This window comes from Leopardus geoffroyi, chromosome B3, assembly GCF_018350155.1.
Source record: "Leopardus geoffroyi isolate Oge1 chromosome B3, O.geoffroyi_Oge1_pat1.0, whole genome shotgun sequence".
NCBI classification, from domain to species: Eukaryota; Metazoa; Chordata; class Mammalia; order Carnivora; family Felidae; genus Leopardus; species Leopardus geoffroyi.
In genome coordinates, this window is record NC_059337.1 from 49,247,044 (window position 1) to 49,266,647 (window position 19,604).

General features: G+C 37.0%; 2 protein-coding genes across 10 annotated transcripts in view; one reads left to right on the forward strand and one right to left on the reverse strand.

Annotated features, from left to right (window-relative positions):
* Positions 1-1,694: 1,694 nt before the first annotated feature.
* PIERCE2 (piercer of microtubule wall 2) lies at positions 1,695-9,055 on the reverse strand. The gene is made up of 2 exons (XM_045449680.1): positions 8,761-9,055; positions 1,695-2,188 (listed from the first exon to the last, which is right to left on the reverse strand). Exons 1-2 carry the CDS (start codon positions 8,776-8,778, stop codon positions 1,841-1,843), a joined length of 366 nt encoding a protein of 121 aa, XP_045305636.1. The 5' UTR covers positions 8,779-9,055; the 3' UTR covers positions 1,695-1,840.
* Positions 9,056-9,233: 178 nt separating this feature from the next.
* The window catches only part of CCPG1 (cell cycle progression 1), a 42,683-nt gene continuing 32,312 nt past the window's right edge, over positions 9,234-19,604 (forward strand). For 8 of the 9 annotated variants that reach the window (XR_006704681.1, XR_006704682.1, XM_045449670.1 and 5 more), the window contains exon 1: positions 9,234-9,341. The gene's annotated coding sequence lies outside the window, so the exon portion shown is untranslated. Of the gene's footprint in view, positions 9,342-11,978; positions 12,054-19,604 lie in introns of those variants that run through there. The other variant, XM_045449675.1, reaches the window with a different exon arrangement.

Genomic DNA, 19,604 nt, shown 5'->3' on the forward strand with positions numbered 1-19,604 from the left:
CATTTATACATGTATGTAAATGTAAATATATGCCTATATATATATATGTACTTACACACATATATATCTATACTTTTTTTTGAGAGTATTTACTTATTCTGAGAGAGAAAGAACGAATCCCAGGCAGGCTCCACACTGTCAACACAGAGTCCAACATGGGGCTCAAACTCACGAACCGTTAGATCATGACCTGAGCCGAAATCAAGAGTCGGCCACTTAACCTACTGAGCCACCCAGGCATCCCTCTATACATATGTTTTTTGGTCTCTTTTTCCCTACCGGAATTTACCAGAATCTAAACTCCATGAGGACATGCTCTTAGTGCCTAGAAAATCCCTGGACTTTAACAGGCACTAAATGACTATATAGTGGCTATTCCAGACAATGTGCTTGATTCTGAGATACTCATCCTACCTGAGAATTTTAGCAACAAACAAAAAAGGGCCTAACCACCTGCTATAGTAAGAATCTTTAGGTTAATATATAGATTCTATTTTAAAAAATTGACTTCACTTGCCACAAATTGAGTACCTACAGTGAAGGGGGAAAATAGGTTGTATAGATTTTGTGGAGAAAAGGCAACTAAACTCAAGTTTTTTTTTAATTTGCAGTATTCACCTCAATATCTTGTGCAATGCCCTGATTTTTGGTGTTTTAGAGGAGGTGAACAAAACTAATTTTTCTTTTTATGTCATTATCAAATAAGTTTTGAGGTGTTTGGAAAAATCTTATGAGGCAGAGTTTGAACTATTTTCTCACATCAAACCATTTTTTTATAAATAGAAGATACAAATTTCTGATCCCCTAGCAACTCAAGATTATTTTTTAATTGATGTTAATATCCTGAATCTGACACTAATAGGGAAAAATAAGAGCCGTGATTTTTTTCATTAAAGGTACTCAGACTCAAGTGTGGTTTCAACAGATGGCAGCTGAAATAAATAAATCTCTGTATACAGTGGAATTACATAGTTTAAAGAATAGTCTGTCATCCACCACTGCTTACACTGTGTTAAGGATATATCAAATTATTTGCGTTTATAAAAAAGTACTGCATCTCTTACATCTTTGTACTTCTACGTATTGCTTCTTCTTCCTCTACTGATCTTTCCTTTGATTTGGTTTTACCTTTTCCAGGATGCTTCTCCTGATGTCCTTGGTCTCAATTTGAGCAATTCTTTCACTGTGTCTGAAAGACCTTTTGCATAATTTACATAAATTATCACATTTTATTGATTTGCTAATCTCATTCCCCTAAAATATTACTCATTGAAACAATAAAGGTACTGTCTTTTATTTCTGTGTTCCATTTGCATTAGTGACTGTCATTAGCAAGTGTTCTATAAATACCTGCCAAATGAATGAATGAATAGCAGGTCCTCTCTTCTACCCGCCGAGCAGTGGAAACTAACATTCCCCCAGGTTCTAAGCCATTAGTTGAAATAACAGAAAACTGGGAAATTACTGGTCAGTCTTCCTTAATTCAATTTTTTTTCTTAGTGCTCCTGTGTTCCTTTGTCTTGTTAAATATATTCAGTGGACACGTGAGATCCTTAAAGCCTTTTGAAACGTTTGGAGAATATGTAGTAAATAATGTACTAAATGTGTCTACTTTTTATTCTATTTTGTACTAAAACGCATCCACCTTTTATTCTATTTTGAACACATTTTAATTTAAGAAGAAGTCACTGTCATTCAGTTATCAGTTCAAATGCTTTATTTCTTAAAAGTTTTAACTAATTCAAATGCTTTTCTAGTCCAAATTTGGTATTCTAGCCTTAGATTTAGAACTTACTTTTCCTGAGTATATTTTCTTTTAAATATACACAGGAATATATTTTCATAGAGTGTGTTGAAAATTAGGAAAATCAAGGGTTCTGGTTCTGTCAGGTGCAGTGTTTAGAGTATTATTTTGATAAAACCCAGTAGCTCTGATATGGCTTGAAAATACTTGTTCCTTTGGACTATAATTGCAGGGAAAAAACTGTGGCATAGGTAAAAATTCACCATAATTACTTGAACTCGTTTTGTACATAATCATCTTAGGTTTTGATAGTGAGGTAGCTGTATGGAGTGTCTTTGGGTCCAACATACATGAAAACACAGGATTTCCAGGGTTCACACAAGGGGGAAGTTGTTCAGGTTTCATTTCTGTGTCTGAATTTGAAGCTGAAGCACTTTTCTTGTCCTAAAATATAAAGATATAAAATTATTGTCAATTATAAAATTTTGGGGGAAAAAAACCCACCAAAATTAAACTTAACACAATAGTGTCTTATACCACTCATAAAAATTAACTCAAAATGAATGAAAGACTTAAATGTAAGACCTAAAAGCATAAAGCTCCCAGAAAAGAACGCAGGGGAAAAGCTCTGATTTAGGTCTTGGCAGAGTTTTTAGATATGACGTCAAAAGCATAAGCAACAAAAGCAAAACTAACAGATGACAATGCATCAAACTAAGAAGCTTCTGCAGAGCAAAAGAAGCAACAGAATGAACAGACAACCTACGGAATTGGAGAAAATATTTGCAAACCATATTGATAAGGGGTTAATATCCAAAATATACAAGGAACTCATACAACTCAATAGCAAAAGAGAATCTGATTAAAAAATGAGAAGATGACCTGAATAGACATTTTTCACACATAAAACACACAGATGGCCACCAGGTACTTGAAGAGGTGTTCAACATCATTAATCATCAAAGAAATGCAAATTAAAACCACAATGAGATATCACCTCACTGTTAGAATGGCTAGTGTCAAAAATATTGGACAATATTGGAGAGGATGTGAAGAATAGGGAACCCTTGTGCACTATTGGTGAGAATGTAAATTGGTGTAGCCAGTATAGAAAATAGTATGGAGGTTCCTCAAAAAATTAAAAATTGAATTAACATGTGATCCGGCAATCCCAGTTCTGGTTATATATCCAAAAGAAGTGAAAGCACTATCTTGAGGAGATCATTTGCACTCCCATGGTCATTGCAGCACTATTCACAATAGCCAAGAAATGGGAACAATCTTAAGTGTCCCATTAATGCAAGAATGGCTAAAGATGTAGTATACTATACATACACACATGAATATTAATCAGCCATTGAAAGGAAGGATTCGGAATCCTGCCATTTCGGACAACGTGGAAGCCATTATGCTAAATGAACTAAGTCAGATAATACTAGATTCTCACATATATATTAATCTAAAAGTTTAGAAAAGTCAAACTCATTGAGGGGTGCCTGGGTGGCTAAGTTGGTTGAGGGCTGACTTGGGCTCAGGTTGTGAACTCATGGTTCATGAGTTCAAGCCTCACATTGGAGTCTGTGCTGACCGCATGGAGCCTGCTTGGGATTCTGTCTCCTCCTCTCCCCTCCCCTGCTTGCTATCTCTCTCTCAAAAATAAACCTTAAAAATTTTTTTAAAAATAAAAAGGTCAAACTGATTGAAACAGAATAGTGATTGCCAGGGGATGGGTGATGGAGGAAAATGGAGAGATATTGGTCAAAGAGTACAAACTTCCAGTTATAAGAGGGATAAGTTCAGGGGATCTAATTACAGAATGGTGAGTATAGTTAACATTACTATATTATATACTTGAAAATTGGTAAGAGAGATTTTAAATGTTTTTGCCACAAAAATAACCTTAATTATGTGAAGTGATCGTCAAAATAAATAAACATTAAAAAAATAGATGTACTTGTGACTGGTTATAATCTTTGAAAAATAAAAAGGCGCTACAAGTTGAAATTAACCTGAGTTAAAATCTTTTCCTCATAATAACATCCTTAAAAGCTACCTTTTTATGTAACAGTACTATAAATCATATTCAATCAACTTTTCAGTCAACTATTAATGTTCTACTTGAAGAGAGCCCTTAATAAACTTTTTGGAAGTATTTTTCTGTGAATAAGGGATTTAAAAATCTGAATCAAGTTTAGTGAAAAGAGCACTGGAATGCTGGGTCTGGCCTCCTGGACTTGCCAGGAACGTTGAGAACCTGGGTAAGTCTGATTCTCTATGCTTCAGTTTCCTGCTTGTAAAATAAGAGAGCCTGGATTATTTGTTCTTTTAATTATCATCTAATGACTCCATTTATCCCATAGAACTTGTAAAGTTTGTAAATTTATGGTTTATAAAATGAGGTAGTATCACAAAGTAGTATACTATGTTCTCATGCTGTGCCTGTTTTAATGACATTCATAAGGCAAAGTAACTTTTCAGAAGAGCTTCTTTAAATAATTTTGAGAACTCTTGGATCTTCCTGAAAATCCAATCCAAGAGCACTTGTTTTGCTGCTGTATTTGAATAAAGGGAAAAGCCTTTTTCTTACTGTAAATTTCCCTGTTGCAAACATAGGTGTTAGAAATGAAATTGCTGGTCTTTTTTTTCTTCTTAAGTTCTCCAGGTTAACTATTCACTTTTTTAAAGACCGATACTGTAATTGACAAAGGTCTGAAGTGTTTGGTTATTGTTCTATTGTCTTGGTATCTTGAGCTGAAAGACTTTAATATTTGGCCTCAGAAAACTTCATTGCTCAGTTCTTGGGAATTAGACCGTTATTTTATGAATATTTATCTCATTGGAACCTCCAGCTACTACTGACCCAGCCACCTTTAAGGCCTGCTTCTTTCTTAACTTGTCTCATCAGGAACAAAATCTTAGTAGTGCTTTACTACCTACTAATAACATGGAGAAGTTATCTGAAACTAGAAGTCCTTTATCCATAGTAGTGTTCTCTTGTACAGTCCTTCTCTTACTTTTACGTACATATGAAATACACAGGAATCTAGTTAAACAGTAGATTCTGACTCATGTCTGGGGTAGGGCAAAGATTCTGCATTTCTAACAAAGTCCCAGGAGATGCTTAAGCTGCTGATCCCTAGATGATGTTATGAAAGTTGTGGCTAAGCCATAGTGAGGAGTTAAAGAGGCCTCTGGGAGATAGGCAAAGGATGTGGGTAGAGAGAGGGCCATAATCATACCTGCATGGTTTATTTCCCAACAGACTAGTTGGGAAACTTGCTACTTGTGTACCTTTTGCTTCAAGAGTTGTAAAGAGCACCTCTTAGGCGTCACCAGTTCTGTGTTCTGATATTAGCACTAATAGGTAGATGACTGATGAAATTATTTTACAAGGATTCAAGTTCCTTGTCTATAAATATAAAATGAAGGAGCTGGATTAGATGGTTGTTTTCTAATCTGAGGACTCAGATATCAGGACCCTCCAAATGTAGCAATAGCAACTGTTAAAAAACAAAATTTAACAAAGTAAATTTGAAGATCTAATTGGCTTTATTAAGCAATTCATGAATCAGGTAGCATCCCATCGAGTAAGTGGTGGGTAGCTCTGAGGAGTGGTACAAAATGGAAGGTTTTCATAGGAAGGATAAGTTACTAGCAAAAGAAAAGATTGTTTCAGGCAAGGTCACCTTCCTTTAGGGGAAAGGACAGAGGGTTTTATCATGCAGATTACCTCATTTTCCTTTGGGGGAGGGAGAGGGTGAGCCAAGGTGACAGATCACCTGATTGGTGCTGACTATAAAATTCCAGATTGATTGGTTTTAAATTCCTCTTATGGAATGGCTTAAACTGCAATTAAGTCTTGGTTTGCTATCCTGGGGGCAAGTGATTCCACCTTGGCCCCAGGTTTTCTTTTTAACAGATCTAAGTGATTTTGTTATTCAAAAAGCATAAAGGGATATGCATATTTACTCATGATAAGGCCCTTTATTTGTGACAAGTTAATAAGTTATAATAAGTTAATAAGTATGTTCTGTGGTATCTAAATAGGCAAAAAATTTTGGTAGTTTAAAAATATAAAAATAAAAATATTTGGCAGCTTCTGGAACATGTAAGATCTAAATCCTTCCAGATAGGAAGTTACATTATTATATCTAAATAACTTCATGGTAGTTGACAGGGTACTGTAACTCTGATTTTTTTTTTTTTTTTTAATTTTTTTTTTCAACGTTTATTTATTTTTGGGACAGAGAGAGACAGAGCATGAACGGGGGAGGGGCAGAGAGAGAGGGAGACACAGAATCGGAAACAGGCTCCAGGCTCTGAGCCATCAGCCCAGAGCCTGATGCGGGGCTCGAACTCACGGACCGCGAGATCGTGACCTGGCTGAAGTGGGACGCTTAACCGACTGCGCCACCCAGGCGCCCCTGTAACTCTGATTTTTAAAGGTTGTGTTAAATAGGAGATTGTTTATGTATCATCTATAAATTAATAAAAAACAAAACAAAATTGCCATAGTTCCTGTGGTTATGGAGACAAAATGAAATACAATTGAAGTGATATAAATGGAATCAGTTTTTATCATTTCTTTCAGATATACCTCAGTGCATATGGATGATGTTCCAGAAATCAGTTCTAAAGTTTACAGGTTAATAACACTACATTGTACAGTCCTTCTCTTAACTTTTATGTACATATGAAATAGACAGGAATCTGGTTAAACAGTAGATTCTAACTCAGGTCTGGGGTAGGGCAGAGACTCTGCATTTCTGTATAGTGTATATAAACTGTATAGTACAGTTTACTAATACTTCATATTCATAATTTTTTTTGAGAAAGAGAGAGAATCCCAGGAGAGGGGCAGAGAGAGGGAGAATCCCAAGCAGGCTCCACTCTGTCAGCACAGAGCCCCATGAGGGGCTGGATCTCATGAACCATAAGATCATGACCTGAGCTGAAATCAAGAGTCAGAGTCGGATGCTCAACTGACTAGGCCACCCAGGTGCCCCAGTATATTCATAATCTTGTAGGAAGCTGGCAAACCTAGAAGTAGACCTCATCAGATCTTGCTACTTATTCTTTGTGACACTGCCTATTAGTGTTTTTTAAAAATATCACAGTAGACTGGATAATAGCAAGTCACCAGAATCCTATGGTATCTCAACAGGTCAGCTTTTCTCAAAATGTGTAGGTTTCTGGGGGTGCCTGGGTGGCTCACTTGGTTAAACCTCTGACTCTTGATTTCAGCTCAGGTCATGATCTCCTGGTTCATGGGTTCGAGCCCCAAGGCGAGCACTATGCTGACTGTGTGGAGCCTGCTTGGGATTCTCTCTCTCCTCTCTTCCCCTCCTCTGCTCATGCTTGCTCTCTCTTAAAATAAGTAAATGAATTTAAAAACATTTTTTAAAAAAGTGTGTAGGTTTCTGGAGCACAGGAAAAGCTTCTTAGTTGGAAGGCGGCTGCCCTGTAACTTGTAGGAAACCTAATATACTTTATGGACACCCAGTCAGGTTGCCCATAGCAACCTCAGTCACAGAGTACTCTTTCATCAAATCACCTGCTACTAAATTCTGATCATTGGCCCAAAATATAATACAGAAAACCAAATCCAGTCAAACTAGAAGACAAACTTTGTTGGCATAATTTGTACCACACAATGTGGAAATGTTAACTGTCTACCTAAATCTTTTTAGACTTCCAGGATAATTAACAAATGTTTATAGACTTAGAAACAAAATATTCAAGGGGTGCCTGGGTGGCTCAGTCTGACTCTTGACCTCTCACTCCTAATCAGTCTAAGCAACTGACTCTTGATCTCTGCTCAGGTCATGATCACATTTGTGAGATCAAGCCCCAAGTCAGGCTCTGCGCTGACAGTGTGGAGCCTGCTTGGGATTCTTTCTCTTCCTCTCTCTCTCTCTCTGCCCATTCCCTGCTGTCTCTTTCTCAGAACTAAATAAATAATCTTAAAAAAAAAAAAAAAAAAAATTCATGGCTTTTACTTTATTCATGGCCTCACTGTAGTTTTCTTATTTGGGTTTCACCCTCTTCAAATCTGATATTCTTAAAATATAGAGTTCAAACTAGATACAATTAAAAACATACAGCCTCATACAAAGAATAACAAAAGGATTATTTTAAATGCTCTGCCAGGTTACACAGCAAATATTACTTAAGGATAAAAAGGTTAATTAAAATTGTAAATGATTTTTCTAAAATTGTCTTAAAATTACACTGTGAAATTGCCTTGAAAAGAATAAAAATCTATAGATAGATATTAGCTTTCTCACTAATGTACTTTTCAGTCTCCCCTGGAATTACAGAAAGTCAAGCCACTGTGACTTTTCAAAGTTCTTCATTATAAACACATGCACATTTAAAAAAAGATAAATAAGAATAAGTCATTGAGATAATGAAAATGCCCTTTATGGAAGCTGTAATTGTAAAATTAAAATTTGTGTTTTCTTTTTTGGTGTTGTGTCACAAGTGATGTTAACTAGAGCAACACCAAAAGCAAACGAATAAAAAAACCCTCCAAAAGTCAATTTTTGGGGTACCTTTTTCTTTCTGCCCAGGCCCATCATCTCCCTTGTTAATCTTTTTTTTTTTTTTTTGCCACAATTGAGGGACAAAACCTTAACTTTAACCTTAAACCTTAACTTTCTACTGCTTCCACCAACAGTAAACACAAGGGCAACATATCTTTTTTTTGGTCCTATCTCTTTTGAACAAGGCACAGTGTAAGAATGTAAAATTAACAAGGTACGTTTTTCTCATTTACAGCCATCACCGCACAGTTTGCAATGGGGTACGAGTTGCATACCATCCCCAATCATTTTTATATTTTCAGAGGCAATTCTGGCTCAATGCAATGCACAATTACATCTGTATAGCCCAGTGGTTGCCTGAAAAGGTGTGTTTTTTTTTTTTTTGCGGGGGCGGGGGGGGGGGGGCGATGCTCAAATTTACAGCAAGGAGTACCAGCCGTCAAAAACATTCAGCCCTCTGCCCAAACCCACCCAGTCATACTCGGTCATTCTCGGTATCTTCCTTATTTTTTCGGCAAACGTAGTCTTTCCCCGCAGCGGATGGTAAGAAGACCAGCGAGCATCCAGGGGACGCGGCCTTTTACTACATCCAGTTAAAGCAGCGAAGAGAACGTGATCCGCTGGTTGAAATCAATATGTACCGACTAATCCGCCTAATCCAGGGAGTAGCTCTCGGGGTGAAACCGCGAATCCTTTAGAGTGGTAAGAGCAGCCCGTCTCCTTAGCAACCAGCCGCGGCGCCTCTCCAGCGCCGGGGCCCGGATGTTGTGAGGATCGCTGCTGCCCCGCCTAGCTTCCTGCAGCCTGGCGGCGGCGGGCTGCACTTCTCTTCGGGAGTCGTAGTTCTTCCCTCCTCCGGCGCCCGACATGAGGAGCAGGCGGGACTACGAGTCCCGGCATGCGTTGCGTCGCTCCGCCGGCCACCGCCTCCCGGCTGCGGACGCCTGCGAGCAGGTTGTTGTTTTTAAGAGAGGCGTCACTGTGCTCGGAGCTGTGACCGCCGCCACCGCGACAGTCAGCGCAGTCGGGCGGAGGTGGCACTGCTCGTTCAGGTACGGCCCTGGGCGGATTGGGACCCCGGGAGAGGAGTAGCGGCCACCGGTCCGGGCCCTGACCAGCACCCTCTTCTGCCGGAGGCAGAGGCGGGGTCTTCTGTGAGGCTGGGGCTGCTCGGACTGGGGTCTGCTCCGGCGGGGACCGACTCCTGGAGCCTGGTGTGTGCAGGCGCGCGCGTGGTCTCGGAACGCGAGTCCGCAGCCCCCCGGGCCTGAACCGGCCTTTGAGGCGTCGGGTGCCGAGGTCCTGCAGCCTCAGATGCCCGCTGGCAGACCCGAACGGCGTGTCCGGGGCGTGGGGTAGTGTATAACCCGGGGGACACTCCTTCCTTCACTGGGCTGGCTTGGGGCGCTTCTCGGTCTTGATTGTTGAGCATCCATATGGTAAGATGTTACGTGCGTCACCCGGCCGGGTTTTTCATTCGGTCCATCTTTTTTGGTGACGTTTGAGCCCCGTGATGCCAGGAATAGAAAGATTAAATATTAAATAATGCGGCTGAGATTTCTGCTTAAACGCCAGGCTGACAGTGGTCAGATATCCTTTCTTACCCTCTTCCCCATCCACCAACCCTCTGTAGTATGGTCTTCCTAATGGATAACTCCCCTGTAGCAGCTGTCCACACAATTCCTTGTATGCGTTACATATTTATCTCTGTTTAATGAATCCAGCTCTGCCATTGGGAGCGCCAATTTTAATGAACTCAGTCAATTAGGGTACTTTGTTGAGTGGGTGAAATTTGCACTGCTTCACAATTGCTTTATGTAGAAACGACGTGGGGCTCTCGTATCAAGAAAGGTAACTACTTGAGTCCTGCGAATTTTAGATTTGCCTCCTTCGCTAAGGTTACATCCATTGGATAACGCTTGAAATCCTTGTTAGTGCTTCACAGTTTAAGGTTTGAATCTTATTAGGTCCCACATTTCTCAGAGGGATCTAATTTATCCCACCTTAAACGCTAGTGTGAATGGTTTACTATTCTTTGCTGAGCTCTCATCGTAAAGTTGAAGGACGGGAGTAAGGTATTATTTTAAGCATAATTTTTAACCCTTTACACTAAGAATAGGATTCTAATTAAAGAAGCAATTAAAAAATCATACTCATAATATTCAGGGATGTGGGAAATACTACTTTTTAAATGAAAACAGGTTAGAAAATAGTATAATTCTAATTGTGTAAACTGTAAAGCTAGAAGTGATCAGAAATAAGCTCAAAGGATAGTTGTAAAAGTGAGTAGATGGTGAAACTACAAATGACTTTTTCTTTATACTTTCTGGTATTTTCCAAATTTTCTATGGAAAAGAAATTAATTAAGCAGCAATTCCAGTTAACCTTTTAAACATTACTTTAAAAAGCAAATAGGCAACAACAAAAAGCATACACAAAGCTCCTGCTATTGCATCCAGACTATATGAGTAACAATTTGAATGTAAATTATTTGTGCAGAAGGGGCGTTAGGTGGATTAAAAGGAAAAAGAACCCTCACATATGACAATAATTCTTATTATTTGTACATGTCATCTTTTTTTTAAAAATCCGTTTTCATTTTTTACAATAAAATCAACGACAGAAGTGCTTAGTCTTGCGTTAAGGCAGTACAATCTTGATTATTCCTGTAAATCTATCAGGTGACAAAAGATGGGCATACTAATCTGAAAATATCTGGAGATAGGGAAAATTTGAATTTATTATTTGTAAGCATTTGCCAGTGGAAATAAAGAAGTTAAACAGTAACAAAATGTGGGCTTTTAAAGCTTGTTTTCATTGAATCACTTTGAGTACCATGTTTAATATGTCTGATATTTTGGATTATGCTTACTTTTGTTTTATTTTCTATTATGGATATGTCTGTTATGCATGGATAAGAAGCACATTATTTAGCCCACATTTGGTTTTCTGTCATAAGGAAAGGGTCACATTGGTCATCTATAGGAATATTCTATCTATGTTTGCAATGATCAGTCCTGAAAAATTGAGATTTAACCTCAACTCCAAGTGTCCATTAACTGTTAACAAAAGCTCCATTCTAAAGCTTTTTGTTTTTCAAGCTATAGTAGTCATATTTTATTTCCTTAGATTGTTGTTCTTTGGAGCTTTGCTTCCTCCTCAAATTCCAAATCCTTTTCACTATTTTGTACTTTTTAATTTTGTATATTTTGTGTGTTGTGTTGCCTCAATATCTTACTAGATATTTGGGTCCATGTACTGGACATAAGAAACATAATTGATTAACATGTTTGAGTTACTAACTGCTTCCACTGTAGTGTAGTCTAGACTGTGTAGTTGTATTCTTATCCAAGTTAAATAAACATTTAAAAAAGCTAGGTGAGTATGAGCTGCTAAGATCCTAGAGCAGTAGTTTCTGACATGTAAAGAACATGGACACAGCAGCAAGGCCTGTTAAGCCCAGGATATCTTAAAACAGAAAATGCAGACTCATCTAACAATGCAGAACTACTAGAGGCTGGATTGTTTGCATGTTCTGTGTGGTTAGGTGAGGAAGTTGCCATAATGTATGTGATAACTTCTATTTTCAAGAACTTCCTTGTGGCAGTTTTACAGTTTTGACTAGATTAAAACAATTTAGAGATATGAATGTGTTTCAAAGGATATGTCCAATGTATTGCATCAGATAAACTTGAAAAAAGTTTACAGTTTGAGTTCTAAGATGAAACTTAGCCCTATAATGTGAGAAGGATTGCAGTTAACTGGTAAGTTTAGGGATTTTCTTTTTTTAAAAAAGGGCTTCTGGTGTGTGTTTAAAGAAGGGCCAGTAGGGTTTTCTGAAGGAAGTATTAAAAAATGAGTAAAGTGAGTCAAAGATTTTCCTCCTTCATTACAGTAAATCAGAAATCTAATTTTTCTTTAGTGTTTGTCCATAAATCACAACCCTAAAACCTTCTAGTTCATGTTACCAATGTGATGACATGTAAAAAGAGCATTGGATTGGGAGTCAGGATGTTTAATGATGTTGAGCACATAATTTATGAGTCTCTTTTGTTTCCCTGTGTACATTGTACATAATAGCTGGTTGCCTTACTTCTTAGGGTATTTGTGAAGATTAAATCAGATATGAAAAAGACATTACTTTGTAAGTGGCAGAGTGATCTATGCATGCATAGTATTATTGGTCTACATAAAGTAACATTTACATAAAAATATATTATGCATTTGAAGTGTGATGATAATGTGATAATGTATTTTTTGACAGGGAAGTTTGATGGAAAAAAGTCAAATGGGGTATTACTTTGATATTTTGGTAGAACTTTTGGCTTTTTCTAGGTTGAAGGAAACCTGGCCCTTGTCCTGACTGTGACTTTGCACTCTTCTGCATTAAAGGTCCTGAAACTTTAGTGTGCTTTTATGGTTGGGCTTTTAATTTTGGTTTTGATTTTTTTTTTTTAATTGCACATCATATCATTCTAACTTCTAACAGTAGGAAGTGGATGTTTTTAATGTTCTAAATGTGTTTAGTGTTCTAAAATGTTGGTTTAAGTTGATTTCATAATAGGCTCATAACAGTGAGCTTACACTGTATATGAAATCGTAGGTCCTCTGAGAGATACATTGCATGTGTAAGCCTTGGTCTTTCAGAAATAGTTTACAGCTTAGACACCTTCTTGGGAAATCAGCGCTGCCTATTATATAGCATCTGACCCTTGAGATTAACTTCAGTAAAATGGACATATAGAATATTAAAGCAAAAAAGTCTTTTAGAAACTTTTTAAGGACTGTAAGTAAATATATATGAAAGTGAAAGGCAAAGAAATACATTATGTATCCTGGGTTGGTAACAGCTGTTTATATGATTAGTTGATAACTCAGTATCTTTACTAATATTTTCTAATATTACTACTAAAAAGTAACAATGGATGTATATTTAATTCTATATTTTTTAAAATGGAAAACAAGAAAAGTGTAAAATCCCTTTGTTTTTCATAAAATTAGGACAAATTAAAGAAAAAGTATAGATATATGATGAATATTTATTTTTTAACAAGCAAAAATAAATTATTTTTTAAAAAATTTGAGAATAAAGGAGAACAAAAAGACAAAACCCAACAGTTTTATTTATGTATTTATTCATAAAAGGGAAAAAGGGGCCACCAGAGGCTCATGGTCCCCAAGTGAGTATGGAGCCTGGTCAAGTTTATGTATTTATTGGCTCTTTTGGGCTCTTCCAGAATTAAGATATAACAATCTCAGATTTTTTTCTTAGAATGAGAATACTGGTGAAGGGAATGTTTACATGCTAACAGACATCTTAATTTCATCATAGTGTTTGAAGTTTGAATTCATAATGTTTACCTCATTTCAAACTTTTTATCAAAGGTGTGGCTTCTTTTAGATTGAGGCAAAAATAGGATACTTTTATCTTTGAATATGGCAGTAGTTGCTTTTGTTTCCCTGTTTGAGGGATGTTACATCATAGAAGGAAATTTGTGAAGAAACTGTGTATTGATTCACTTCTTAGAGAATTTATTTTCTAGATCCAAAGGTTAATCTGCTGTACTCTGCTGTATGTAACAGTGTTGGTGCCTCTTTTTGGGTGTGGATAATGTGAAATTACTACTCTGTTCTAGATTTTTTCCCAGATACTTATTTTTAGTGATAGATTTCAGTGTTTTATTTTTTTATTTTATTTTTTATTTTTTTATTTTTTCAACGTTTACTTATTTTTGGGACAGAGAGAGACAGAGCATGAACGGGGGAGGGGCAGAGAGAGAGGGAGACACAGAATCGGAAACAGGCTCCAGGCTCTGAGCCATCAGTCCAGAGCCCGACGCGGGGCTGGAACTCCCGGACCGCGAGATGGTGACCTGGCTGAAGTCGGACGCTTAACCGACTGCGCCACCCAGGCGCCCCAGATTTCAGTGTTTTAAATGAAATTCCATTCCATTAGAACTAGGAGAGGGTTACTTACAAAGATCAGTTATGTTTATCTTTGCATCCACTCACATGATGAATATAGTAACCAAGAGTCAGGGCAGCCATAGGACCCACATCTTAATGGTGTAATTATTGCACTGTGGACTCCTCAAAGCCCTGAGTAATGCTGTCTTCTCTAGTGTCAGTTTTCCACAGTAAACTTCTCATACCTCAGATAGTAAACATTTTTCTATGACTCCCTTAAGCCCTTTAACTTGTTTTGAAGAAACTGGTCATCCAGAAGATGATTGGATTTGTATCAGTCATATACTATGCTTAAAATTGGGTTTGTCTTTTCATTTTAAAAAAGTGTTTATTCTTCAGCCAGGTCACGATCTCGCGGTCTGTGAGTTCGAGCCCCGCGTCAGGCTCTGGGCTGATGGCTCAGAGCCTGGAGCCTGTTTCCGATTCTGTGTCTCCCTCTCTCTCTGCCCCTCCCCCGTTCATGCTCTGTCTCTCTCTGTCCCAAAAATAAATAAACGTTGAAAAAAAAAAAAAAGATAAAATATAAAAAAAAAAAAAAGTGTTTATTTTCTGCTGACTATAAAGGTAATAATGGTCATTGAAAATTTAGCAGATGTATTACACATAATTTAAATTTTTTTAAGATTTGAAAGATACTCTGAAATTTTAATGTCGCACATAGGTTAATATAAATAGCATTTTGTTATACATATTATTCTGTCTCGCTTTTTTTAATGATACCTCTCCATATCAAGGCATGTTGATCTACTTGATCTTTTTAATGGCTGTGTTAATTATAGATGCTACAAATTTTAATTTTAATAAATTCATTCTTGGTGGGCATTTTACTTTCTAATTTTATATTGTAAAAATTACTCCGTCAACCATTCTTACACGTGTGTATATATATTTTTTAATTTTTAAACAATTTTTTAAATGTTTATTTTTGAGAGAGAGCTTGTGTGTATGTGCGCACACAAGTGGGTGAGAGGCAGAGAGACAGAGGGGGACAGAGGATCTAAAGCAAGCCTGGTGTTGACAGCAGAGAGCCCCATGTGGAACTGGAACTCACCAACTGTGGGATTATGACCTGACCCAAAGTTGGAGACTTAACTGACTGAGCCACCCAGGTGCCCCTTGTGTATATATTTTCATACTCATGTTAGCATTTCTGTCAGATAAATTCCTAGAAATGAAATAAATAGGAAATGAAATGGAATTGGTGGGTCACAGGTTTTCTGCCTATCAGTGAAAGGAGGGGCGCCTGGCTAGCTCATTTGGAAGAGGATGCGGCTCTTGGTCTCAGAATCATGAGTTCAAGCCCCACATGGGACGTAGAGATTACTTTTAAAACTTTAAAAACATAACTGAAAGATAACAGTATACACTTCCCCTGTGTGCAATGCCTATTTCCCGATATCTTATCCAACCTACTAACCTGTTTAGTCTTTGTTAATTTGTTAGGCATTAAAATAATCTTGTTTCTCTTTTTACACTACTTTATGTGTTTTAAAAATTGCTTGAGCATGTTCCTTGCTAAATTTTCCACTCAGTGCTTTAACCTTTTTTCTTATTGGTTATTGGTGCACTTGAAGTGTTTTGAAAACTCTTGCATACATGTCTCAGATATTTTCCCAGTATATCATTCATTTTTACATATAGTTACTTTTGGCAAACAAGTGTATATTTTTATATAATTTCCTTTACAATTTCTGGGTTTTGTGTAAAGCTTAGAAAAAGATAATCTTTTTTTTTTTTTTTTTTTAACATTTATTTATTTTGAGACAGAGAGGAACCTGAGTGGGAATGGGCATAGAGAGAGGAAGAGAGAGAATCCCAGGTAGGTTCTGCACTGTTAGCACAGAGCTGTATGCGGTGCCCAAACTTGTGTGAACTGTGAGATCATGAGCTGAGTTGAAATCGAGAGTTGGATAGTTAACCGACTGAGCTACCCAGGTGCCCCAGAAAAAGATCATCTTTACCTCTGGATTATAAAGCTGTTTTCCAATTTCTTTGATTCTTTTTGTTGTTTCATTTTGTACATTTAAATATTTAGCCCTATTTTACCAGGTGGTCTTAAAAGTTTTAAGAAGCTGTATATTAATAATGCTTATCTCTTACAAGGGAAACAAAAGATGACATTGAAAGTCTTTTGTAACATCATGTTTATGAATGTGGAGGTTGTGTTCCTGAATGATGCAACTTGGCAAAAACTGAGTTTTTTCCTTTGGGATGCAGGATAGGGAGAACAATGAAATTTGCTTTCTTTTTTAATTTGGAAATATTTCATGTGAAAGTGGCTGTATTTCTGCGTCTCTTTGATCCTCTACCTTCTACATCAACAGTGGGAAGCTTCTGTGCTGTGTTGTGAGCATCCAGAATGATAGCCAGCATTTAGTTCCATATTCAGAATTGCCTGTCAAATTTTTTGTTCCTTGATGCTTTTGGAAAGCCACTTAGGTTTGGCCTTTGCTTGCTGAAAATACATTGCAAGATTTATTGGCTGTAACAGTTTAAAAGTCCTACAGAAACTTAGTCTTTTCCTTTTTCTTTTCTTTCTTTTTTTTTTTCTAAGTCTTTTTCAAATAAAAGGTTTTCCTGACCATTCTAGCCAGTAAGCCTTGAAATCAACTTCCCCTAGGGTAGTACTTCTGCTTCCCATAGCACAAAGGCTTACTGGCTGAACTGGTCTCCTAAGCTAGGTTTATTTATTGCTAGAATTTGGGGACCAAAATGAGGTCGACACTGTAGATGGTAAAAGTGTAAACTGACCCATCACTTAAGGTTAGACTACTTTGAAAAAAGAAAGCAAATACAGTGGAGAGTTCATTCCTCCCACAGTGAACCTATTGAAGACTACTTAGTTCCTGAAAGAGATTTCTCACCATCTAACTACAGAAATATTTATGTCAGTGTAACTTTTTAAAATGTGAATCTGCCAAATTACCATAAAGTATAGTGACAGAACCATCTTTATTAGACACTAAAAGCCTTAGATGACTTTTTTCTTGCATCACTCTTTTTCATTGATGATAAAAAACCCATCAACAACTTAAACATCCATTAATAGGATAATAAACTATGATAAATATAACACTACATTTTTTAGTAATTAAAGTCATTTTTGAGTAATTTTTAAACATTAAGAAGTTTGTTAAACAGCTAATTGGAAAGAGTAAAGTAGGATACTTTTTGACCCCAATGCTTATATAAAATGTTTGGAAGGATATATCCCAGGTACATTTAAAATTTGCAGGTATTTTCAGACCACAATACTATGAAACTCAGAATCAACCACAAGAAAAAAATTGGAAAGACAACGAATACTTGGAGATTAAAGAACATCCTACTAAAGAATGAATGGGTTAACCAAGAAATTAAAGAGGAAATAAAAAGTACATGGAAGCCAATGAAAACGATGACACCACAGCCCAAAAGCTCTGGGATGCAGCAAAGGCGGTCATAAGAGGGAAGTATATAGCAATCCACGCCTTCCTAAAGAAGGAAGAAAGGCCACACATATACAACCTAACCTTACACTTTAAAGAGCTGGAAAAAGAATAGCAAATAAAACCCCAAACCAGCAGAAGACAGGAAATAACAAAGATTAGAGCAGAAATCAACGCTATCAAAACCAAAACAAAAGAACAGATCAGTGAAACCAGGAGCTGGTTCTTTGAAAGAATTAACAAAATTGATAACCCCTAGCAAGTTTGATCAAAAAGAAAAAGGAAAGGACCTAAATAAATAAAATCAAGAATGAAAGAGGAGAGATCACAACCAATACTGCACAAATACAAACAGTAATAAGAGAATATTATGAGCAATTATATGCCAATAAAATGGGCAATCTGGAATAAATGGACAAATTCCTAGAAACATAAACTACAAAAACTGAAACAGGAAGAAACAGAAAATTTGAACAGATCCATAACCAGTAAAGAAATCGAATTAGTAATCAAAAATCTCCCAAAAAACAAGAGTCTAGGGCTGGATGGCTTTCCAGGGGAATTCTACCAAACATTTATAGAAGAGTTAACACCTATTCTTTTGAAGGCATTCCAAAAAATAGAAATGGAGGAAAACTTCCAAACTCATTCTCTGAGGCCAGCATTACCTTGATTCCAAAACCAAAGACCCCACTAAAAAGGAGAGCTGCAGACCAATTTCCCTGATGAACATGGATGCAAAAATTCTTAACAAGATACTAGCCAACCTGATCCAATGATACATTAAAAGAATTATTCACCATGATCAAGTGGGATTTATACCTGGGATGCAGGTCTGGTTCAATATCCGTAAATCAATCAGTGTGATAACATCACATTGATAAAAGAAAGAATAAGAACCACATGATCCTCTTAGTAGATGCAGAGAAAGCATTTGACAAAATACAGCATCCTTTCTTGATAAAAACCCTCAAGAAAGTAGGGATAGGAGGATCATACCTCAAGACCTATGGCTAATATCATCTTCAGTGGGGAAAAACTGAGAGACGGTCAGGAACATGACAGGATGTCCACTCTTGCCACTGCTGTTCAACATAGTATTGGAAGTCCTAGCCTCAGCAATCAGACAACACAAAGGAGTAAAAGGCATCCAAATTGGCTAGGAGGAAGTCAGACTTTCACTCTTCTCAGGTGATGTGATACTCTATATGGAAAACCCAAAAGACTCCACTAAAAAACTGCTAGGACTGACCCGTGAATTCAGCAAAGTCACAGGATATAAAATCAGTGCACAGAAATCAGTGGCATTTCTATACACCAATAATGAATTGGCAGAAAGGGAAATCAAAGAATTGATCCCATTTATAATTGCACCAAAAACCATTAAAAAAACCGTAAAATACCTAGGAGTAAACCTAATCAAAGAGGTGAAAAATCTTTTTTTTTTCTTTTTTCGTCATTCCAAAAGGATTTAACTCCGTGGTCTGTTAAATGAAGTTGTGCAATGTTGATGGAAAAATCAGTTTCAGAAGATCCTCAACGCCTTTTTCTGACCTCCTCCATGTTTATAGTATTGGGGGAGAAACCTAACTGCATTATTTGCTTAGCATTTATTATTATTATACCATTTTATAATTATACCGTTATTATTTTTAACAAGAGGGGGTTCTTTCCTGATCCTTTGTGGGGCATCCTGAAAACTGAAAGCAGGGAGAGAAATTACTTTTAGTCTGCTTTATTGTTGCATGAGAAAAGCTGGGAGAGTGAGATCCAGAAGCTGGAAAATTAATAAAGCAAAGATTCTCTCTTGGGCCTCAATTTCACTTCAGTGTAAACTACTGTAGGGTATATATTATCCATGGATAACAACACTGAAAACTGTAAAAAGTTCTTGAAAGAAATTGAAGAACACACAAAAAT